Below are 25,677 nucleotides of genomic sequence, written 5' to 3'. Positions count from 1 at the left end.
TATTACTGAGTAAGAGCCGCTTAATATCACTTTGCTGATGATTTTTACCTATACCACACTGGCTGCAGTGATTCAACACCAACAGAGGCAATTAGGGAAGGGGCATGAATGCTAGCCTTGTCAGAAATGCTCACATCCCAAAATTATATGCAAAAAAAAAAGTTGGCTTATCAAATTTGCGCTGGCTCTTTCGAAGAGGAATCCAGTTCGCATCCCCCTCCCGGTCCTTTTCCCATATCCCTGCAATTTTCTTTCCAAGTGTATCCAATTCTCCTTTGAAAGCTACCGTTAAGTCAGTTCTGCCACCCTAATTTCTAAATTAGAAGTTTAAAAGTTAATGTAGACATGGAGATTTTCAGTGAAGGGTTGGACATTGTCCTTTGCATGCAGGTGTGGATTGTGCCTCATTGAAACTGATGGGAGCTGTTTTTTTCGTGAGGCTTTTCAGATAATGTTCTTGGTGGAATGAGGAGAACCAGGTAGCATCCTAAAGGCAAGCTATCAAGAAGCCCCTAATGTTGAGATATTGGTTGCTGACAATTGTATATCCCAGAAATTAGCATACTTCAAAAGTAGTCTTGCCACTTAAAATATTTTTAAAATGCACTCCAAGAACAATTTGCATCTGTACAGCATCTTTAACTTGGAAAAATGGCCCAATATGCTGAAAGGAGCTTTATGACACAGAAATTGGCAGAGGTATTTAATTGTTACTGATCTCTTCCTTTGGGTACGAATATATCTGGGTTGCACATGCTTCTGAAGATAAGAGTAATTGGCAATTCACCAAGTTGAGCAGCAGGATATGCTCACAATCTGTTTGTACAATCTTGTCTGGTTCACAAAGTATTTAATATTTCTGTTTAGCTAAATTCAGTATCTCTCCCGATAAGTCTGACATTGACAATAACTCTAAATACCCCTGTCCTTTCTGTGCCTTTTAAAGGTAAAGGAGAGTCATGGGAAGGTACATTTTATTCCACTTGAAGCGTGCCTCTTGCTCACAGTTAAAAGGATGATGTTTTTTTTGGTCTGGAATTTCCTACACGTTTTTCCACGGAGAATTAATTATCTTCTTGACAGCACGGTAGCACAGTGGTTAGCACTGATGCTTCACAGCGCCAGGGTCACAGGTTCGATCCTGGCTTGGGTCACTGTCTGAAGAGTCTGCATGTTTTCCCCGTGTCTACGTGGGTTTCCTCCGGATGCACTGGTTTCCTCCCACAAGTCCCGAAAGACATGATAGGTAAATTGGATATTCTGAATTCTCCCTCTTGTGTACCCGAACAGGTGCCGGAGTGTGGCGACTAGGGGATTTTCACAGTAAGCCTATTTGTGACAATAATAAAGATTATTATTGTTATACATAACCGCTGTTAAAATTGTGCTGTTGGTTCCATTGAAAACCGTGTCACGAAGCAGACGCAGTAATAATTTTCAAAAGGCCATTGCATAGATATTTGAAAAAGAGAATTTTGCGAGGGATTACGAAAAGTCAGCCTGACTAAATCCCGGAAGCCGGGGAGAAACAAATAGTCTCCGATTCCAATTGTAAATGTACAATTAAATGTATAATTGCTTCATAAACTGCGGACGTTAATTGGCTTTTTTTGAGAATTGCACAACAAAATTATGGAACATAACCTTCTCTCACGAGAGTTTGCTTCCCCTGTGCTCTGCTGAAATAAACTAAGTCTTCCTGAAAATTATTTTATAATTTAGAAAAAAGAAGCTGAAATTTTAAGTTGCACTCTGGAATAATAATGTTTCGAACAATGTGAGCTATCCTTCACCGATAATATAAATTATATTTGGCTCGATAAATGCTCAATAGATTTTGGTGAAATCAACTTGTAATTGCGCGAGATGTTGTGATGTTAGAAAGGAGCGGCGATATAGTGAAGAACACTTGGTACGGCATGCTTATCTGATGCCTGAATCATGTGTTTCATACTTGTGTGTTTTTTTAGTTTCTATTTCATACATTCACAGCCAAGTCAGAATGACACATTGTTCCTCTTGTTTTGTCAATATTGTCTCTTGTACCAGCTTCCACGAATGCAGAAGTATGCTCTTGAGAACATAGCACTTTGGGGAACAAGAACATGCCATTCGGCCCTTTAACCCTGCTCCGCCATTCGATAGGATCACGGCTGATCTGACTGTGGTCTCAACTTCCACCGCCCTGTCTGCCTCTCATAACCCTTGACGCCCTTATCTATCAAAGATCCACCCGACTCATTCTTGAATAAAATCAATGGTCCAACCTGTAAACATATCCACGGTAGTGCAGTGGTTAGCACTGTTGCTTCACAGCGCCAGGGACCCGGGTTCGATTCCGGGCCACTGTCTGCGCGGAGTCTGCACGTTCTCCCCGTGTCTGCATGGGCTTCCTCCGGGTGCTCCGGTTTCCTACAAGTCCCGAAAGATGTACTTATTAAGTGAATTGGAGTTGGTGAATTCTCCCTCAATGTACCCAAGCAGGCGCTGGAGTGTGGTGACTAGGGGCTTTTCACAGTAACTTCGTTGCAGTGTTAATATAAGCCTATTTGTGACACTATTAAACATTATTCTGATTATTATTGACTTTTATGTCAGATGTACAGTTTGATTGCCATGTAATTAAATATGTCTCAAGTCGCTTGGCGATTATTGGGTATTTGTGTTTCAGCAATATGCCTGGTTTCCACATCATGGCTCCTATCAATGCACAAGCATGCTATGCTCGGGGGCTGGTTTAGCACAGGGCTAAATTGCTGGCTTTGAAAGCAGCCCAAGGCAGGCCAGCAGCACTGGTCAATTCCCGTAACAGCCTCCCCGAACAGGCGCCGGAATGTGGTGACTAGGGGCTTTTCACTAACTTCATTTGAAGCCTACTTGTGACAATAATCCATTTTCATTTCATTTCGTATCAATGCATAACCAAGCTATGTTGAAGCTGCCAACTCCGCTCTTGGTACTTGAGGGTACAATGGATTGGAGCACCACCGTGATGGGTTTCAGTAAAACTAATTCTGTGAGTCAAATGGGATGGGTGCTTCCGAGGAGAGACGCCTGCAATATTTGACTCTATTCTGCGGCATTCATGGGTGTTTGCCCCAGGCATTCTCCGGTAATCTGTCACATCAGTTTTACAGGGCTTGTGCATCTGGGCACCCAAGTGTGAAATACTTCTTCAATTATACAGCGTTTTAGTTTTGATTTCTGATCACTGTGCAACTTTTAGAAGGGGCAATCAGTTTAATAACTGGAATAATGGATTACAAGGATGTTTTGGCAGGGCAAGCTGAATGATTGAAGAGATTGGGTTATGAGGAGTGAAGAGATTGGATTATGAGGAGCGATTATGTAAATTGGGCATGCTCTCAGTCGTAAAGAGGTTGAAAGATGCCACTTGCTGTTTTTTTTTTTAAGGACGCTAAAGGGACTAGGTAATGTCAACCATGAAGAGCTGTTTCATCTTGTCAAGAGCAGTAGGACCAGAGAAAACAGACTGCGCTTTGAATGGGCAAATTCAAAACTGATTTATGGAAGCAGTCTTTCAATGAATGGGTGATCGGTCTATAGAACAGACTCCCCAGGGAGAGGGTGGATGCAGTTAGTATTGATTAATTTAAACGCAAATTGGTGAGATTTCTTTTGGGATTGAATATGTGAGTAATTTGAGATGCGTGTGGCAAGAGGAGATTCTTAGGAGGAACTGAAGACTAGGTTTCTCGAACATTAGCTTAGCCTCATGCTTGAGCCTTTAAACTAATTGAGCGAGATGGATCGCTATGATTAGTCAACAGCTCCGTTATCATTGCGTCAAACAGCCGCCAGGGTCGTAGAAGGTGAACCAGATAGACCGTGGCCTTTTTGTTTTATGGTGCAGTTCCTGTTTTATCTTCGTACTGCGACAGCTTTGTCGGAAGCACAAGTTAATGTCCTGTTCTGTTTGTTTGCCCTTTCGTCCCTTGTTTCAACTTAACAAACATTGTTTTCTCCCAAAGTGCTTTAAAGATATTAGCCAAGATCGGAATGATTGATGTGAGAGATTTGTTCACCTGAATAAGCGCTGGTGTAGATCGGATGAAGTGGTGCTCCGGCATCTGAGTTAAAGAGTCAAGTTTGTGTTTTTTAAAAATACCCAGTGCAAGAACAGTGCGATGAATTGTAAAAACATTCCATGAATTTGTGCTGCTTTTTAGTGGACTGGTTCTTCAGCCAAGTGATTCTGTTAGGGTGACCGGGAGATTTAAGTGTCCAGTCACATTCAAAACACGATACCGCAGCTCACTGTCACAAGTGACTCAAAACCGCTCCCTTAAAGGAAGGAAAACCTCTGCAAGTTTAGTAACTGCTGAATCCCTTCGAAGCCATGAGAAAACTATTGTTAAGGATGTGAAAAGAAAGGGCTTGAATTGCATAGAGGGCGGTGAGCATTTGAAGAAGTTAATTTAAACTTAACTGGCGAAGCCGTCATCACAGGGAGTGATAAATTCTAAAAGGGAAACTTTTTTTAAAAAAGTACATAAAAGAGAAACTCTATTTTTAAAAAAAAACACATCTTCTTTGCCAGTGGGGTGGGGTGGGGTGGGAGGGGGTGGAGGGGGGGTCATCAATAAACGGTTGAGTTGGCAGCACAGTGGTGCAGGCGCCGAGGTCCCAGGTTCGATTCCGGCTCTGGGTCACGGTGCGTGTGGAGTTTGCACATTCTCCACATGTTTGCGTGGGTTTCAACCCAAAAGATGTGCAGGTTAGCTGGATTGGCCACGCTAAATTGTCCCTTAATTGGGAAAAATGAATTGGACACTCTAAATTTATATTGAAAAGAAATGGTTGCGTTTTTTTAAACCAAAGCTGGCAGTTGATTCTTGTGCAAAGTGCCGAAAACAGCACCGACCATTTGACAAATCACAGTGTGGTTTGAAGGACCTCATTATGCTGGTGGTGATTTGGAGAAATCCAAAATGACTTCACTGCTGATGTGTTTCCTGTCACTTTTGGATCATAACGTTTCGGGTGGTTGATCCTTCGTCAGAGCTGGAAGGAGTCAGAGATTTGTCAGGGTTTAAGCATGTGCAGAGGCAGGGGAACAGAAAACAGGAGAGGAAAGAACAGAAGATAAAGGCCATTGGGAGAGTGGAAGGCAGGAGAGATTCAATGGCCAAAATAGCGGTGGCTTTGAGAAAATGAACGACAGATCCGTAGCCATGTAAATGGGCGCAGTATCAGTAACGGCACCTGTTGTGTGAGAAATTGGGAGGAGGGTTTGGGATTTATGGTTTCAAGTTGATATGCTCATCACAGGCGAAAAAGCTGTAGAAGTAATTTAGACAAATTATTTTGCATAGTGATTGCTGATTAATTACTAATACAGGGGTGAATGTGAGAAAACTGCAGCCCTGTGTTGGAGCTGCAGAGATTGAATATACGACCGCTCACTCTTCACGACTCCTTGGATACAGCAGCTCACCATTCACTTTTTAAAAATAAATTTAGAGTACCCAATTCATTTTTCCAATTAAGGGGCAATTTAGCATGGCCAATCCACCTACCCTGCTCATCTTTGGGTTGTGGAGGCGAAACCCACGCAAACACGGGGAGAATATGCAAACTCCACACGGACAGTGACCCGGAGCCTGGATCGTACTTGGGACCTCGGCGCTGAGGCAGCAGGGTGCACCGCCGTGTCGCACCACCTCGCCATTCACGATGACTCGTACTGAAGCAGTCAATGTCCAAATGCTGCCCGACCTGGGCAAGCACAAGTGGAAAGTATCATTAGCACTACACAAGTGCCTGGCACTGACTATCTCTGGTAAGAGAAAATCTAATCACTGCCCCTTGACATTCAGTGGCATTTCCATCACTGAAACCACCATTGTCAACCTCCTGGGAGTTAACATTGTCCAGAAACTGGGACTAGCCATATAAATCTTGCAGCGAGTAACACGCCTTCTGATTCCCCAAAGCCTGTCCACCATTTGCAAGGTAATAATCATCTTTATTGGCGTCACAAATAGGCATACATTAACACTGCAATGAAAATCCCCTAGTCGCCACACTTCGGCGCCTTTTCGGGTCACAGAGGGAGAATTCAGAATCTCCAATTCACCTAATGAGCACGTCACTTGGGACTTGTGGGAGGAAACCGGAGCACCCGGAGGAAACCCACGCAGACACGGGGAGAATGTGCAGATTCCACACAGACAGTGACCCAAGCCGGGAATCGAACTTGGGTCCCTGGCACTGTGAAGCAACAGTGCTAACCACCGTGCTGCCACAAATCTGACTGAATACACTCCACTTTGCCCGGCTGAGTGCAACTCCCAACACTGAAGGAGCTGAACACCAACCAGGGCAAAGCCTGCTTGACTGGCACCCCATCCACAAACATTTACTCCCTCCACACACTGGCAGCAACGTGTGCCATTTGATTTCGATTTATTGTCACCTGTACCGAGGTACAGTAAAAAGTATTGTTCTGCGTACAGTCAGGCAGATCGTTCCATGCATGAAAAAGCATCGGACATCCGTAAATACACAATGTCAATTCATAGACACAAACATCGGGTCAACCACACGGAGTGTAGCACTACTCAGGAGAGAAGTTGTGTGACCCATAAGAGGGTAATTTCAGGAGTCTGGGAGCAGCGGGGAAGAAGCTGTTTCTGAAACTCTTTGTGCGTGTTCTCAGACTTTTGTATCTACTGCCCGATGGAAGAGGTTAGAAGAGAGAATAACCCCGGGTGGGAGGGGGCTTCCATTATGCTGCCCGCTTTCCCCAGGCAGCGGGAGGTGTAGATGGAGTCAATGGATGGGAGGCAGGTTCGTATGATGGACTGGGCGGTGTTCAGGACTCTCTGACATTTCTTGTGGTCCTGGGCCGAGCAGTTGCCATACCAGGCTGTGATGCAGCCAGATAGGATGCTTTCTATTGTGCATCTGTAAAAGTTGGTAAGAGTCAATGTGGACATGCCAAATGTCCTTTGTTTCCTGAGAAGGTGTAGGAGCTGTTGTGCTTTCTTGGTCAAAGCGTCCATGCGGGTGGACCAGAACAGTCGTTCATGATGTGCACCCCTAGCAATTTGAAGCTGTCAGACATCTCCACCTCGGCATCAGTGATACAGATCGGGGTGTGTACGACACTTCGCTTCCTGAAGTCGATGACCAGCTCCTTAGTTTTGCTGAAATTGAGGGAGAGATTGTTGTCGTTACACCGTGCTACTAGGTTCAGTTGCAGAGGGAACAGCCAAGTCCGAAGTTTTGGAGTTTGGATATGAACTTGGCTGGGATTATGTTGAAGGCGGAGCTGTAGTCAAGGAATAGAAATCTGACGTTGGGAGTCCTTGTTGTTGAGATGCTCCAGGGATGAATGTATCATCTGCAAGGGGGACTGCAGCAACTCACCAAGGCTCCTTCGGCAGCACAACTATTACCATCCAAAAGGTCAAGGGCAGAAAATACCTGGGCACACCTCCACCTGGAAGTTCCCTACCAGGTCACTCAAAATCTTGACTGGACTAGCCATATAAATACCACGGCTACCAGAGCAGATCAGAGGGTTTGAATCCTGGAGTTGTTCCCTTTACTGTCGCTGGGTCAAAATCCTGGAACTCCCTCCCAAACAGCATTGTGGGTGCACCTACAGCATATGGACTGCAGCGGTTCAAGGAGGCAGCTCAACACCACCTCCACATGTTAATTAGGGATGGGCAATAAATGCTGGCCTAGACTATGAATCCCACAAGTATAATATATACTTTTTGTTACAATCTATTGCGAGTAAATGATTGCATTGCATGCAGATATAGCTGAAAGGTGCTATACCAAGAATAAAAATTGAACTGAATTTTTTTCAAGGCGTTCAGAAAGGCAGATACTTGTTAAATGACCTAATCATCCATGACCTAATTGAGTGACAAAACAAATGAGGGGCTGAATGGCCTCCTCTGTTCCCATTTTCCATCACAAATGGGTGGATTACATGGTACTGCAAATGTTGAAGTATGTTAGATTTATTTACCCAGATTTAGTAGCCAGTGGCAAAGTGATGGTGCTTGTCTCTGACCTCGAGGAAAGATTAAGTGCTCTCTGGCATGGATTTGCCTTAACCTGACGTTAATTTCATTCTGGTGCCAAGTCGAGGGCGACCAGTGTTGTTCAGCAACAGTAATGCTATCGAGCAGGTTAAAAGGTGAATTGTCACTGACAGCAAGCCTGGATGTTTAAAGAAAAGTGGTGGTGGGTGGGTGGGTGGGTGGGTGGGGGGGGGGGAGAGAGAGTGTGTGTGTGTGTGTCAGGGAGGTGGCGTGTGTGGGTCGTGCGCCATGCAGAGAGGTAGCGCACAGAAAATAGAGCTGCTCTTAAGTTCTTAAGGAGATCATGCATTGGATTTAATATGAATTGGTTTTTGGAGCAAGTAAATGAGAGAGTTTCAGGGCTTGCCCTGTCCACTTTGCGCAAGCATTAAGACTGGGGGATTTTAGTTTTTAAAAATCACATCTTACTTTAAACAGCTGCATCTGTGCAGGAGGTGCTCCCCTAGTTTACACCGAATCCCTGCTGTGCAGAAGGAGGCCATTTGGCCCACCAATTCTGCATCCACCCTCTGAAACAGTGCCCCATCCTATCCTGGTAATCCCAATTAACCTGCACATCCTTGGAAGCTAAGGGGCAATTTTTCATAGCCAATCCACCAAAACATCTTTGGATTGTGGGAGGAACTCGGAGGAAACCCACGCAGACCCGGGGAGAGTGTGCAAACGCCTCACATACAGTTGCCCAAGGCTGGAATCAAACTGGGGTCCATGGCGCTGTGAGGCAGCAGTGTTAACTACTGTGCCACCATGCCGTGTTGCAGTACAAATGAACTCTACTGTACAAGATTCCAATTCTCTTCCTGCACCAATCGTGCAAGATTCCAATTCCCTTCACCAACCGTACAAGATTCCAATTCTCTTCCTTCACCAATCGTACAAAATTCCAATTCTCTTCATCAATCGTACAAGATTCCGATTCTCTTCATTCACCAATCGTGCAAGATTCCAATTCTCTCCATTCACCAATTGTACAAGATTCCAATTCCCTTCCGTTACCAATCATTCAAGATTCCAATTCTCTTCCTGCACCAATCGTACAAGATAGTCACTGACGAATCCAAAAAAGAATTCAGGAATTTATTTCCTTTGCGCAGTAAATTCTATGGATCCACCACCTTTTCGGAAGGTGCATTCCAGAACATCGTAACTGACTGCTTTGAGCAGAGTCTCCCAATCCTACGTGTTGCATGGTTTATATTAACTGTTAACCCGTGAATCAGGCTCACCTTCCAGTACTGAACAAACAGAATGCCCCGTTGGCCGACGCTTTCTGTGGACAGAGTTTTGCATTCTCAATACTTCCAACTGCCAGCCAGAGCAGTGTCTTTTGGGCAGTAACCTGTGTAATTATACTTCCCTTGCCCTGGATGATCGGGGACGTGTTAAAGTTATTTGTGATTGTCAAAACAAAAAGTGTTGACTGAAACAATGATTTTTTTCAAAAAACTTTATTTAGATTGGAGAGGAGGAAAAAGAGCTTCAGAAGAAGAATCTGGCCGACTCCGGTGGATACGGTTCCATTAAAATATCCGAGTGGTTGTTTTACAAGGTGAGAACAAAGATGATTTGAGCAGCTGTTTAGAACCTAACTCTACTTGTAATTTTTTCACATTTTTATATTAGGTTAAGAGGCAAATTTGTACAAATGTGTGAACCTTTGGGCATAAGAAGAATTTAAAATATTTCAAAAGAGATGAAATCTGAATTCTTCTTTTCTTCGACTGCGACCTTATTCACATTTGTCAGCTGAACGCAGTGACTTTTTTTTATTGAGGCCTTACGTCGCTGCTGAATTGGTGGCACAGTGGTTAGCACTGTTGGTTCACAGCGCCAGGGTCCCAGGTTCAATTCCCGGCTTGGGTCACAGTCTATATTATATATATTTTAAATCTGTGTGCCAGAATAATTCTGAGGCATGGACGGTAACCCAGCAGCAGCTGTTATTACGGGCAGTCACAGCCTAGGACGTTGAGCTCTCCAGAAGAATGTAGTCCACCTACTGATATTGCACCAATGCTCAACAACACCGGGAGAATAAAAGAAAAACTGACCAGGTCAACCGAACCAGCAAAATTCAAGGACTTGCAAAGAGTTTGTTGTCAATTTTCAGTAATTTTGGAATCACTTTTTGCTTTCATAGGTCACCTAAATAACATTGCACCACGGGTATTTTCCTCCCATGTTTTCTCCTTCGACCTATGTACATTTGATGGGTGCGAGCAAGGCTAGGGGAAGAGTGTGAACAAACAAATATTTTTCTTTCTTTGTCAGTCTTGAACGACAGCAATTTTGGTGCAACAAAATGGGTGAAGTACAGCAAACTCAAAGCCGTGTTGCCCAACATTTAGAAGGATCAGAGGTGAGGAAAACTTTTTTCAACCCGGAGGATGGTCGGGGGCTGGAACTCGCAGCCTTGAAAGGGTTTGGGTTAGTTCCCTTTAAAAGGTGCCTGGATGTGCACCTGAAGTGCCGCAACCCACAGGGCTGCGTAACAAATGCTGGAAAGTGGGATTAGGCTGGGTGGCCTCCTCCTGTGTGCTGAACCTTCCATGACTTAGCCTTCCTTTAGCGCCTCTCCCCTTCCCTTTAACCTGAAAGACACGCTTTTTGTTTTGCAGCATGGTCTTGTGAATCTCTGCACCAAAACTGTGACAAAACAGGGCCCTGAGTCTTAATAATGTAGTAATACAATTCATTTAGAAGCTTCTGTCATGGCTGAAGCATGTTTTTTTTTCACTCTGCAATTATTACTACAGACTATTTGACGAGAAGATAATTAAGGGTACGGTGAGAAACAGTGAATCGCAATCAGCTCTGTAATGAGGCCAGTGTGAAACCACTGATTCTAATAGTCTGCAGACGCACAATGAGATGTCCATATTTTGTCCTCCTCCCTCCACTGTGAATATGGATGCAAAGTACTCATTTAACAAGTCTGCTGTTCATTACAGCATCGCCTTAATTTGTCTGTAATGGGCCCACATGTCCTCTTACCATTCTCAGATGTATTTATTCGTTGTTGTCAGCTTTGAGATCTCTTCCAAGTTGCTGTTCCTGCTCATTTCCTTCATTCCATTACCTTTCGAAAATCCCTTGGTTGTTTATGCAGCCTTCGTAGTCCACTGGCTTTCCACTTATTGCATTTCAGTGAGACCTTTTCATTTAGTTTAGTGCTGTCGCTTGTTTGTTGACCATGGTTGCTTAACTTCGCAACTGCAGCTTTTTGCCTTTTAAGGCGGGCTGTTCTTTTGCTATTTGATTTTGTGTTCGTAAATAAATCGTGTACCATGGAAATGGGAGGTCATTTGGTTCATTGTTCCTGTGTCCGCTCTATTGAAGAGCATCGATTGGTTCAGCACCCCTGTTCTTCCCTCATAGCCCCGCAAATTTATCTTGCCCTAGTATTTAATTTGCTTTGGAAATTTAATATAGAATTGGCTTCCAGCACCCTTTCAGAGATGCAGTCCAGATCCTTGTACTTTATATTAAAAAGTCTTATTCACACCCTGGTTTTTATTTGCAAATTATATTAAACGTGTCCCCTTGTTTCAAACCCTCCAGCCAGTGAGAACCGTTTCTCCTTATCGACTCTACCAAAGCTCCTCATCACTTTGGAACCCTCCACAAATCTTCCCAGAACCTTCTCAGCCTCGTGGAGAATAGTCTCAGCTTCTCCAGTCTCCCCGTGTTACCTGTGCCCCTCATTCATGGCACCTGTCTGGTAGTTCCCCTCTGCCATATCCATCCAGGCTTTGGCACCTTTGTGTCAAATGCTTCTTCTTATGCTTTTCACTGTTGATCTGCAGGTTCACCCATCTTTTGTGAGGGCCACGAAGAATTCAGCAGGAGCTGTAGAATAGAAAGAAATAACATTTATTTACAATAACATTATATAATGAAGCTCATACTTCCTTAGGATTGTGGGATTGCCATTAGTCCCCAGCCAGTGGTAAGCAGGCAGGTTATAACATCCCTCCCTCCCAAAGTCCAAGGAATCCACCGAAGACCCTGACGAAGGAGGGCGTTGGACTCGTTTTGCCGCAGCCCAGACACCATTTGCACGAGGCGCTGGATCAGGCGGCGTGTAACAAGACGGAGAACGGCGTTTCTGTGATGAACGGCATAACGGTTGTACATCCACGGCCCGTGGGCCTGAGGAATCACACTCTGAGGCGTCCTGTGTCTCCATCTCTGAGTCGGTGTCCACTCCCTCTGTCATCTCGGCGTCCCTATCAACACGTGGTTCTGCAACGAGCTGTGCAGGCTTTGAGTGCGGCACTACTGTAAGATTGTGAGGAATACTCTCCACTGTGTCTGGTCTCTGTGGCTGTAGAAGTGAGCTCCAGGGGTGGAGAATCTTTGGAAGAAATGGTCTTCTGGACCACACGTGGTCTACATGGTTGCGCTGGAGATGAACCTGGGCTTGCACCTGGTAAGTGATAGGGCCCTTTCGGCGAAAGATAACACTAGAGACCCTGGGCATCACCAGCAAAATTTCGAATGAACACTGGGTCACCGGGCGCAAACTGCTGAATCGGCCAATGCTGAGAAAGGCCATGACCCTGCCGTTCTTGAGTGCAGCGTACTTTTGCGCCAATGTCTGGGAAAACATTCTAAGGTGGGTGCGAAGTCTCTGGCCCATTAGGAGTTCCACAGGAACTACTCCAGTCACCGCATGTGGAGTGGTCCTGTATGAAAACAAAAAACGATCCAGTCTCGTGTCCATCGACCCGGATGACTGCTTCTTTAGGCCCCGTTTGAATGCCTGCACTGCGCGCTTCGCCAACCCATTGGAAGCCAGGTGATATGGAGCGGTGCGGATATGGCGTACACAGTTCATCTTCATGAACCTCGCAAACTCCTCACTTGTGAACAGAGTGCCGTCGTCCGTGACCAGCACCTCAGGGAGGCCATGAGTACTGAAAGACAAATGCATCTTCTCGATTGTTGAGCAGGACGTTATGCCTACCATCTTATGCACCTCGAACCATTTAGACTGGGCATCGATTAATAGAAGGAACATGGATCCTTGAAAAATGGTCGTCGAAATCTGCATGCAAGCGTGCCCAAGGCCGCCCTGGCCATTCCCAGTGATGTAGGAGCGTGGCCGGCGGATGCTTCTGATGCTCCTGGCAAATGGAGCAGTTTTGGGCCACCTTCTCAATGTCGGTGTCGAGGCCTGGCCATCAGACATCACTCCGGGCCAACATTTTCATTTTGGTCACACCCGGATGCCCATTGTGCAAGTCCCTTAGTATCAGCTCCTGTCCTTTTTCCGGGACAATCACATGAGTCCCCCACAAGAGGATACCGTGTTCCACACTAAATTCTGACAACTTGCAGGAAAATGCCCGCAACTCGCCTGGGAGCTGTCTATGTTGCCCACCATACAGAACCTTTGACAGGACTGTCTCCGTCTGGGTCCACTCGCTGATCTGTGATGCCGTGACAGGCAAGGAGTCCATAAAATTTAGGGTTGCAACCACCTCACCGGTTGTGGGGATTGACATGGGGCCGGTCGACAAAGGCAATCGGCTCAGTGCGTCGGCTTTCGCTATCTGGGTCCCTAGTTTATGCTCCAGAGAATACTCGTAGACAGCGAGCAACAAAGCCCAGTGCTGGATCCTTGCGGAAGCAATGGGCAGCATTGGCTTATCTTCTCAAAGTCCCAGCACGATAGTGAAGTGGCGGCCATACACATATTGGTGGATGCGTTTCACAGCAAAGACGACCGCCAGGCCCTCCTTCTCGATCTGCGCGTACTTCTTTTCCGCTGCAGTCAATGTGCGGGAGGCGAAAGCTATTGGCCGCTTGGCCCTGTTCTCCATCTTGTGGGGCATGACGGCCCTAATACCATATGGGGATGCATCACACGTGATGAGCAAAGGCTTTCCAGGATCATAGTGGGTTAGTAACCCAGACGACGACAATTGTTGTTTTACCCGCTGGAAAGCAGTTCTTGCGGCTGACCCCAAACCCAGGTGTGATTCTTCTTTAGCAGAAGATGCAATGGGACCAGTGTAGTTGCCAGATTGGGGAGGAACTTCCCGTAATAGTTTATGAGGCCGAGAAAAGAACGAAGATGCGAAGTGTCAGTCGGGGCGGGGGCCTGTTGAATTGCACGCACCTTCTCTGCAACGGGGTGCAAACCTTCGCGCTCCACCCGATAACCCAGGTAGACTACTTCCTTCGCCTGAAAGACGCACTTTGTACGACATAAACGGACTGCAGCCTCTGAAAAGCGTCTTGAGGACAGCCTCCAAATTTTCCAAATGTTCCTGCTCTGACGTCCTTGTCATCAAAACATCGTCTAAGTAGACAGCGACACGCGGTAAACCTCTCAAGATGCCCTCCATGACGCGTTGAAAGATAGCGCAGGATACCCCAAAGAGGATACCCCAAAGGGCAACTGTGTATATTCATACAGGCCCCGGTGTGTATTAATAGTTACATATGGTCGGGAGGCAGGGTCCAGCTCCAACTGTAGGTAGGCGTGACTCATATCTAATTTTGTGAACGAGAGTCTGCCTGCAAGCTTCGCGTAGAGATCTTCTATGCGAGGCATTGGATATCGGTCAAGCTGGGAAGCTGTATTCACTACGTTTATAGTCGCCGCACAAGCAAACTGTGGCATCTGGCTTCATTACAGGTACAATTGGCGCTGCCCAGTCAGCGAAACGGCCGGGCCTGATAATACCCAAGAACTCCAAACGAGTGAGCTCCCCTTCTCCCTTCTCGAGCAAGGCGTAAGGCACTGGGCGCGCCTGGAAATAGCGCGGCGTGGCATCTGGTTCGACTTGGATACGGGCTACAGCCCCTTTTATTTTCCCCAAACTGGGCTGGAATATATCTGGGTACTGTCCTAGCACCTCAGTCAACCCTCCAGAAACTGTTTGGAGGATGTGCTGCCACTGCAGCCGCAAATGGCGCAACCAGTTCTGATCCAACAGGCTGGGCCCGTGGCTGCGCACCACGATAAGTGGGAAACGCCCCTCCTGGCGTCTATAAACAACAGGGGTCATCGTAGTTCCTGCAATGTCCAATGGTTCCCCTGTGTAGGTGGCCAACCTGGCCTGTGTGTCGGTTAATGTAAGGACTGCTTGATGCAGTCGAATGTCCTCTGGGCGATCACGGAGACCGCTCCGGTAAGATTTGTAGCATGGTATGTCCAGGGACTGGGGGTGATAATGCTGGTGATTTCACTGTGTGATGGAACCGAGGATGGACAGGTTAAAGCCCTAAGTCAGTGGGAAGGTTGAAGATGATGAAGGGATTTGGAGGGTTTATGGAACTCAGGGGAATAGTGGACTCGCGGAGGTTTAGGAACCCGGGAGGAGGGGCATGTTTACAAGGTATACTCCAGAATTGATTTTTTTTGTGATGAGTCGAGCGGTGTGGTGGGGGTGGTGGGAGCGAAGTAGGTGGAAATCGTGATCTCAGATCATGCACCACACTGGCTGGAGGTCACGCTTAGTTCGAGGCAGGAGCAGATGCCGGGATGGATGCTGGATTTGCGGCTTTTGGTGGACAAAGGGTTTTGTGAGAAGGTGCGGTTGGTGGTCAGGGATCATGTGGAGTTGAATGCTTTGACAAAGGATCATCTGGACTCGAAACGTTCGCTCTTTTCTCTCCCTATAGATGCTGCCAGACCTGCTGAGATTTTCCAGCATTTTCTCTTTTGGTTTCAGATTCCAGCATCCGCAGTAATTTGCTTTTATTTAGGTATTTTGGGGTTCAGATGACAGGGGAGTGGGCGATGATGAACAAATGGAACCCGACAACGTTGATGGAGGAGGTTAGGGAGGAATTTAGAAAGTGACATATGCTGGACTTTGACGCTGGCAGGGAGGGTCCAGGTGGTTCAGATGAATGGGCTGCCGAACTTCCTGTTTGGGGACCGATCTTTACCCCTCAGGCTTTTTTCTGGAAATTGGAGGCAGTGATCTCGCAGTTTGTCTGGGTCGGGTAAAGACAGCCCTGTTACAGAGGCCGAGGCAGAAAGGGGGACTGGTGCTCCCAAACCTGCTGCATTATTCTTGGGCGGCGAACGTGGAGAAGGGGAGACGGTGGTGGGAGGAGGAGGGGTTAGAGTGGGTTAGGATGGAGGCGGAGTCCTGTAGAGGGCCCAGCCTGAGGGCCATGGTGACGGCTTTGCTTCCGCTGGCGCTAGGGGGGTATACGGTGAGCCCGGTGGTACAGTCAGCGATCAGGGTGTGGAACTAGCTGAGGAGACACTTCGGGATGGAGGGATGTCGGTGCTGACACCGTTCTGTGGAAATCTCAGGTTGAGGCCGGGGGAGAAGGATGACATGTATAAGAAGTGGAGGGAGGTGGGGCTGGTGAAGGCGAGGAATTTTTACCTGGAAGATGATACAAAGATATGTAGAGGGTCAGGTAGTATTGAGGCAGCAGGGGGGCTGAAGAAGGACTTGGACAGGCTGGGAGAGTGGGCAAAGAAGTGGCAGATGGAATACAATGTGGAAAAGTGCGAGGTTATGCACCTTGGAAGGAGGAATGGAAGCTTAGACTATTTTCTAAATGGGGAAATGCTTCGGAAATCAGAAGCACAAAGGGACTTGGGAGTCCTTGTTCACGATTCTCTTAAGGTTAACGTGCAGGTTCAGTTGGCAGTTAAGAAGGCAAATGCAATGTTAGCATTTATGTCGAGAGGGCTAGAATACAAGAGCAGGGATGTACTTCTGAGGCTGTATAAGGCTCTGGTCAGACCCCATTTGGAGCATTGTGAGCAGTTTTGGGCCCCATATCTAAGGAAGGATGTGCTGGCCTTGGAAAGGGTCCAGAAGAGGTTCACAAGAATGATCCCTGGAATTAAGAACTTGTCTTATGAGGAACGGTTGAGGATTCTGGGTCTGTACTCGTTGGAGCTTAGAAGGATGAGAGGGGATCTTATTGAAAATCCCAAGATCTTCTTGAAACTTACAGAATACTGAGGTCTGGATAGAGTGGACGTGGAGAGGATGATTCCACTTGTGGGAAAAACTAGAAGCAGAAGACACAATCTCAGGCTAAAGGGACAATCCTTTAAAATTGAGATGAGGAATTTCTTCAGCCAGAGGATGTGAATCTGTGGAACTCTTTGCCGCAGAAGGCTGTGGAGGCCAAATCACTGAGTGTCTTTAAGGCAGAGATAGATAGGTTCTTAATTAATGGGGGGGGGGGGGGGTCAGGGGTTATGGGGAGAAGGCAGGGGAATGGGGTTGGGAGAAATATTAGCCATGATTGAATGGCTGAGCAGACTCGATGGGCTGAGTGGCCTAATTCTGCTATGTCTTATGGAAGAGAGCTTTTCAGGTCGGGAAGAGGGTGGAGCTGCTGAAGGGTAGTGAATTCAGGTATATGCAAGTGAGGGATTTTGCACGGAAGGAATGGGGAGGGTTACCCAAGCTGCCGGAATATATCCTGCAGGAGTGCAATTTAGCTTGTCCAATTCACCTACCCTGCACATATTTGGGTTGTGGGGGTGAGACCCAGACAGACACGGGGAGAATGTGCAAACTCCACACGGACAGTGACCCGGGGTCGGGATCGAACCTGGGTCCTTGGGCGGTGTGAGGCAGCAGTGCTAACCACTGTGCCACCATGCTGCCCTGTGTTGTATTTTTGAATATGTTTGGAATGAAATACATTTTAAAAAATTATTGATGAAGCATAAACAAATTTGGAATGGAACACTTGACCATCCATCTGCCACAACAATTCGCCACTAATTGACTGCAGGATAAACCTATTCAAAGCACTTTACTTGAGGAAGCAGTACAGCTTGCGACATAAAGCGTGTTTACACAGGTCTCCATCTCTGTAGCGAGCTGCTTTCCCTGATGCAGGCCCTTTATGCCCATTAGCAAAAGGCTATCAAAATGCAGTGTGCATAGTGAGGTATAATGCTCCAGTTATTGTACCCTGAGGCTTACTTTAACCAATACCGTGAGACATCTGCTGCTGCAGGAGCTCAACCATTGCGGAGAGAGGTGAGGCCCTATACTTGCCATTAAAAATTAACGAGGTGGTAATTTTCAATTTACTTGGAATTGAAGTAATTTGAAATCCAAACTTAATCAGATCAATTCGCCGTCCTTGTTTCTTGGAAGGAGACAATTGCCTCCCGAAAGCCCTTGCATCCTTTCTCGGAGTCGAGGCCAGCGCTTGCTCAATTAATTAGTGACCCACTAACCTTTGTATTTTTACAGTTATTATTGGACATTGCAGTTGGATCTTAGCAGCTGCTTTTAAATTGACGTGGCAAATAGAGTTTGATAAATGTTGCAGCGCTTAGTCAAGGCTTACGGTATACAATTAGGATTCTGAATGATTGCAGTTGTTTCAAGGGGCTCATCGTTTGTGATGTGGGTATTTGAGAACCATGGCGTTTGTCCAAATAAATTATTTAGTCTAATTTGATGGTTGATGAATATTAACTGTTGTGTGCAGTTTATTGTTTCGCCGATCTTTAACTTGCCTCTTTGCCTCCATTAGGTCTATTTTACTGATGTTCTTGAGTTGGTCCGAGCCCGCAAGGTCTTTCTTAAAGATGGTTTTGTATACATACCTCACCCGGAGATCGCAGTTATAGTCCTGAATGAATTCCGACAGCGGCTTTCCAAGTCTTTGGCAGTAAGTGTTTTTTTTAAAAATGGGAAGTTTCTTCTTACGTCGGCGATGAAATAAAAGTTTAAAAGGATTTCCGCTAACATTCAGCTTCTGAGGTAAATATACCATCGTTGAAGTGAGGGGGATGATGGAGTCCTTCAGTTGTCGAGAAGGCGGGTGCACCTGTATAAAGCAGCTCATCATCTCTTTCAGTTGCTCCTTCAAGTAGACTGAGTTACTTTGTGTGGTCCCTGCTGTGTTGGGCAACAGACTGGGATAGCGCTGTTGTCTTATACCAGTGGCTGTGAGGCGCAGTGCTAGGCTCTACCGCAGCTGAAGCGCTTCTGCCAGTATCTGCACCCATAGGAGAGCTCTCCGTCCTCTCACACCTGATGAGTGTTTAAAGTTCTGAGGTTGCAAGCGGGATCACCTGGTTTCTTCAAATATTAGAGAACAAGATACTTTAGCATATGTCTAGAAGAAGCTGACAGCGTTCCCGAGTGTGCTTTAAGTGTGTCTCGCCACTGCCCTGTTCCCAACCGCCGTAGGTGTCTGCAGAAAGTGACATTACAACTGCCTCCACAAATACGGAATACTGTGGGTGCTGGAGATCTCCAGCAAGGACAGGGAAAGCTGGGAACACTCAGCTGGTCAGGCCACATCAATGGCGAGAGGAGTGGAGGTTTCAGGCCGATGATTTGCGTTCTGAGTGGGTCTGCAAGCCAAATGTGGTCCCATTGTGTGTTTTGGATTCCTTTTCTCTTGCAAGTCCTTTGGCTCACTAAAGTTTTTGTGGAAGGCGTGATTGGTGAAACCTGAACAGTTCACAGTTTAGCAGACGCTGTGTGAATTGTTTGCAAGTACTTTCAAACAAGTTCTTGTGATTTGCTGTCTTGTTACATTCGGTGACGGTAATCTTTCATGAAGAAAGCAAATGGGCCATAACTCGGGCTCCCCAGTGTTGGATTTTGGGGGGTATCTCAAAGATGCGCTAGGGGAATCCTCTCGAACGTTCCCAGGTAAGGATTGTAGGGCAATTGCCCGGAAGCAGTAACTTCCTCTGGGAAATTGGCCTGCGCTGGGAACCATCCGGAAATGTGAATTAAATCACGAACTTCGGATGGTTCCGGCAGAGTGACACTAATAGCAACTCCCCCCCAAAATTAGAAGAATTTAAACCGGTCCCTGCACGGGACTCTCGCCCACCATCACCATCCTTCCCCGTGGTGTTCCCTCACCAAACCCGTGGGCCCGACTCTGTATCTCTGACCTAGGTCCTGGCCTTCCGACTTAACCTGGCTGGACCACCCCCCACCTATTTGACCTCCACTCTCACCGATCTCTAATTTCCACCCCCACTCTTCACTCCTCAAATCCTATCCACTTACTTTGGACACTTAAGCTCTCCATGGTATATCCATTTCAGTGGGACTGTTTCACCTTGCCTGCTTTACAGTAGCTGGTGCAGGCAAAAAGGAGGACATGACCTCCTTCACTCCGACCCTGTTAGACTTTGACCCTGCGCCTCAGAAACAGTGGGTGTTGCTGGATCTCACCTGGCCTGCGGTGGAAGGCCAGGCGAGACAGGCACGGAAGATATTTGGCACAGTTAAGTGTGTACAGAGTGGCATTCTGGCGCTGATGACCACTCCAGGAAGTTACGGCCCATTGTTTGACTGCGGGTCCAACGTTTGGTCTTCTGTATTGCCTCCTTACACTATTGTACTGATTGCACTGGCCAAACCTTTGCCGATCTTAATATTGAATGGGGTGGTGGCGGGAATGTTGTTATGAATGATTGAAATATTGGAAACTGCTGAAAAAAGTATTGTTCCAACGACCTCTGTGATAATAATGAAGCTTTGGAGTCGAGATGGCACACACCCGATCTAGGCTCGGCAGTAAATTGAATGTGGATTGTGATTAATCCTTGCCTGAAGCCACCTTTGTCTTGCGAACCACTGTGGGTGTGAAATCCCTATCGGAGGTTATTGTCCTGATTGTAGGAAGGTCGATGTTGGGCTTGGTGCCCTGATTTAAAGGCTTTTAAAGCCTTTGCAAATCTACAGTTGGTTTGTTGTTACTCAGTCTACAAATCAGCAAAATGGGTGCGGCTTGTTATAATCTTTGGGATGCTTTGCAGTGTTCAAGGTGCTGTTTAAATGCAGGCTTCATTGCCAGTTTTTCAGACTGTGGTCTTCATTTCCCTTGTTACCTCCCTTACCATTTGATGTAGCAGCTTCTGAGGATGCATGATGTGGTGTTCTTCATCCAACTTGAGAGTTGTGCCAAATCCCCACAGAAACCATCTTTAGTTTAAGAATGGTGGATTACTCCATCATATTCCACCCGGGTCTGCCAACTCTTATCCAGCGGGAGAGGCCTGCTGCATCAAATTGATTTAAAAATAATTGTGCCTTAGGCCGCACGTAAAATGGAGAAGTTGTTTATTGAATCGAGCAGTATTAAGTTTATCGAGCAGCAAATGGCTTGAGATCAATTCAGTGATCAGGTTGGCGCAAGTCCTCCTGTTGGCAGATGCCTTGCCAATGTGACTCGTGTTGCAGAGGTAGGTTGGAAGTTGCAGCAGGCTACAACTTCGGGCTTCAGCGTGTGACGCCTCTGTTGCCGACTAGACTGGATCTGGTTGGGTAACTCCTTCACCACTCACGCCTGCTGCAAATGATGGACTGATTTATGTGCATGTAATTTGTATTACGTAACTATCTTCCATTTGCTGTTTTCCTGGACAGTCGCCGTGCTTTGTCGAGAGACGTTGCTGCCGTGCTCGTGTTCTGTTTGCTGAAGTTCAGTCTTCTGTCGTGTCGAGAGAATGACATCTCGTCTTACTGGGGAGAGAGAAGGGCTCTTTCACTGGAGTTTTAAAGCGATTGCAACTGATCAGAGCGAGAGAGACTTAGAGCTGCTCCCTTTTGAAATAGAGTCTTTAAGTTGAGTTTGCTGAGTAAGACTTTTTTGCAGCAAAATATACCGTTTTCCTGCTGTAATCCCACCTTTGATCGCAGTGGACACTGGCAATTGATATACAGATGTCAGTTTGTAGTCGTGCCACGCTGGCATCCTGTCAAGAACCTCTGGTTTTCTGAACTGGCATACTGGTGAAGGTCTTTCATGTAAATATGTTTCTTTAGTGGGAATGAGTTCAAATCTTGACGTTGTAAGGACCCTCCTGTTTGTTCCCTTCTTTTTCCCTTTATTTTGTTCTTGCAATTGCCATTTTGATTCATGGATAATTCATGGATCTGTCTGTTTAAGGCACAGCAGCTTGTCCGTGGCCTGTGCCTTTAAGTCGAGCGGAGGATTGTAGCAGCAGCAGTGATCAGGGCTGACTTGCTTTGTCTGACCTGGCTGGTGGCCAGTGAACTGGTTCGAAATGCTGTGCTTTGCCTAGTAACCAGTGGTGATTGTTTCTGATCTCTTGTCGGAGACCAGCCTGGTTTGTGCACCCTCTCTCCTCTCTCTCTCTCTCCTCGAGACCAAAGGATCTCAAGAAAGGAACAGGCCTGAAGGTCAACCTTCTGTTGAAGGCCCAGTTTAATAAAAGCTAAAGTGTCTCTTCAGAATAAAGCCTACTGCTTGTGAGTATGGAACAAATTACTCTGCAAAAAGACCACCAACCGTAAACCACAGGCTTCAATAAACCGGCATGTTGGGAGGAAAGCTGTAAGGAGCTCATCATCTGAAGCAAGGACTCTTGACCCTTATTATTTTTATCCCTTTCCATCCCTCTGTGTTTGTATGTCCTGTGTGTGGGTAGAGGGTGGGACAGTTAAAGGCTAGTTTGCTTGTTATCCAGCTGTTTAGCACAGGGCTAAATCGCTGGCTTTGAAAGCAGACCAAGGCAGGCCAGCAGCACGGTTCGATTCCCGTAACAGCCTCCCCGAACAGGCGCCGGAATGTGGCGACTAGGGTTTTTTTCACAGTAACTTCTTTTGAAGCCTACTTGTGACAATAAGCGATTTTCATTTAATTTCATTTTTCATATTGCTGCATACTTCATTTTTATTTGAGTTATAACAGCAATTGTGTTTCAGCCTGGTGACTGTAATTATTGAGCAGCCAGGGTCCAAAGATTTTGGGAATTTTTATATCAGTTCTTGGTTAATTCACTTGTGTTGGGACTCCTGGCCCTGTAGGGCTGGTCTTGACCGTGCACTTACCCAGGGTGTCGTAACAATGTGGACTTGACTAATTTTTGCATTGGTTCCCCCAAGAGAGGGTGAGATTGTTTCTGTGGGGGCATCATTGATTCAAGGCCAAGACAGTACTGTGGACCTGGTGAGAAAGGTGCCACTCAGACCGACAGGCCCATGTCATCCTCACATCTAATGGACGCTTAGCAGCAAAAGAAATGCTTTGCAATTCTAGGGTATAGGCTGGCAGAGCGGACTGGCAAGTAGCAGATGGAATTTAATACAAAGCCGCATGAGGCGATGCATTTTTGCAGAAGAGATCGGGAGTAGCAATATGGACTAAATCGCAGAATTCTAATGAATGCACAGGGTGGGACGGACCTGGGGATTTATGTGAATAGACTGTTGAAGATGGCAGGACACATTGAGAGAGTAATTAGCAAAGCATGTAGGATCTTTAAAAAAAATTAATTTCTGGGATGTGGGCTCCGCTGGTTAGGCCAGCATTTATTGCCCATGCCCAGTTGCCCTTCAGAAGGTGGTGGTGAGCTGCCTTCTTGAACCGCTGCAGTCCTTTGTGTACGTACACCCACTATGCTGTTAGGGAGGGAGTTCCAGGATGTTGCCCCAGTGACAGTGAAGGAACGGTGATACATTTCCAAGTCAGGGTGGTCAGTGACCTGGAGGGGAACCTCTAGGTGGTGGAGTTCCCAGGTATCTTGGGCTTCATAAGTGAAGGCAAGGAGTACAGAAGCAGGGAAACTATGTTGAACCTTTACAGAATGCTTATTAGGCCACAACTCGGGCTTGCATTCAGGTTGTTTTGTTCAATGATGCCTTGAGATGTTTTATTGTTCAATTCAATTTAAGCTGCCCTAGCATTCTCTTCTCTAACTCCAGGTGATAGGCTTTCTGCTCTATTGAAGTTAAATGTCAGACATCCCTGACCCCATGGTAACATATGGACAGGACCTTTTGCAGATGAATTATGTGATACAGCTTCGGAGTGAAGCCCTGGCTCAGTTGGTAGAACTCTTGTCTCTGAGTCAGATGGTTAGGGATTTGAGGCCCACTTGAGCATGCAACCTAGGCCAACACTTCAGTGCAGTACGAAGGGAGTGCTGCCTTGTCAGCGATGCCGTCATTTGGATGCGACATTAAACCGAGACGTTGTCTGCTGTCCCAGGTGGGCACCATTTGATGACGTGTAAGGGAACTTTCCACATATTCGGGCAAACTTCTATCCCTCAACCAAGGAACATTATGTGGCCACTTAATCTCATTGCTGTGTACAAATTGCCAGCCACATTTTCCTGCAGGACAGCTGCAAGCATGAAGTGCTATGAAACACCTTGGGGTTTCCAGGCTCACGATGTGAAATCTGTTCCTGTCTTTAACCCAGTGCTTCTCTTATTGGTAAATGGTTTTGTACAGCAGTTTGCGTTATGGAAGTCAGCATTGCCAGAAGCGTACATTCTGAAAGTATGGGAGCATGACTATTAACATAATTTGTTTACAGATTTTTAATCTTGTTTTTCAAGATTAAAATAGCAATCAGATCACATGGCACTATTTGGGGGGAGCACTGCAGACACCGGTGGAAGAGGGTAGCAGTGGGACTTAGTAGATTGCTTTTCGAAAGAACTGGTAGAAAACTGATGGCCAAAATGGCCGCCTTCTGCACTTTACAGAATGGCCACCTTCTACGCTTTGCTAATTTAGGATGAGCCAGGATAGAAGAAAAACTCTGGTATCCTGGCCAATATTTATCCCTCAACCAACAGCACACTAATAGCACAGTAGCATGTGCTCATTTATTTTGTTGCTGTTTGCATGTGCCGATTGGCTGCTGGGCATTCAACCGTATAACATTTTATTTAATTGGCTTGAAAACACTGGACGCCTGAGGCTGTACGATAAAAGTTGGATTCATATACACTGGTACCTTGTGGATTCATCTTGGTGACAACTGCCTAAAATTACTACTCTCAACAGGTGTTGAGGGCCTCTTACTGTGGAGAAATGAGCTTCCGGAAGTATTAATATAGGGTGAGGTGAGTTGATGTTTGCGCTCAAATGCCGTTTCTTAAATTCCAGGATGGACTGCCTTGGAGCAAACCACCCCCAATGAAAGTGGCAAGCGGCGAGGAGCAGTTGAGGTGAATAATAGAGATGCATTTAAGGGAAAGAGCGATAGGTACACAAGGGGTAAATTAATAGAAGAGCAAATATTTCGGTTAAAATTCAGGGGTCGACTTAAAAACGAGTAATATTTTTGAGGGGTTGAAATCTGTGTCGGCTTTTGGGAGCTGCCGGCAATGACTCTGTCTCATTGGTTGTTGGCCATAGTCTTGATTTCAGCAGGGGCCTACTGGCCCAGGCTACCTATTTCTGATCTTTGAAATGAGAAAAGAGCAATTGACTCAAAAGACTCACTAGACTGCCCTTGCCAATCTAGCTGCCCAAACTAGCATGAGGTATATGAAAAATTACTGATATTTGGGCCAAAAGTTTGTGGGGGTGGGCGACTTTTACACGGCGTGTGTGTGTGTGTATGAATGTGTGTGTGTGTATGAATGTGTGTGTGTGAATGTGTGTGTGTGTGAATGTGTGTGTGTGAATGTGTGTGTGTGTGAATGTGTGTGTGTGTGAATGAATGTGTGTGTGTGTGTGTGAATGTGTGTGTGTGTGTGAGTGTGTGTGAGTGTGTGTGAGTGTGTGTGAGTGTGTGTGAATGTGTGTGAGTGTGTGTGTGTGTGTGTGTGTGTGTGAATGTGTGTGTGTGTGTGAATGTGTGTGTGTGTGTGAATGTGTGTGTGTGTGTGTGA

The 25,677-nt window shown here is 46.3% G+C and overlaps 1 protein-coding gene across 1 annotated transcript in view; it reads left to right on the top strand.

Annotated features, from left to right (window-relative positions):
• The window catches only part of prim2 (DNA primase subunit 2), a 258,526-nt gene that overhangs the window by 35,321 nt on the left and 197,528 nt on the right, over nt 1-25,677 (top strand). The window contains exons 5-6 of the mRNA XM_072498404.1: nt 9,544-9,636; nt 18,582-18,719. Of these exons, the coding sequence (XP_072354505.1) occupies nt 9,544-9,636; nt 18,582-18,719 (231 nt within the window). The remainder of the gene's footprint in view (nt 1-9,543; nt 9,637-18,581; nt 18,720-25,677) is intronic.

Source organism: Scyliorhinus torazame, chromosome 4, assembly GCF_047496885.1.
Source record: "Scyliorhinus torazame isolate Kashiwa2021f chromosome 4, sScyTor2.1, whole genome shotgun sequence".
Classification (NCBI taxonomy): Eukaryota; Metazoa; Chordata; class Chondrichthyes; order Carcharhiniformes; family Scyliorhinidae; genus Scyliorhinus; species Scyliorhinus torazame.
The sequence above is the reverse complement of the archived record's forward strand: the minus strand, read 5'-3'. Positions and strand labels throughout refer to the sequence as shown.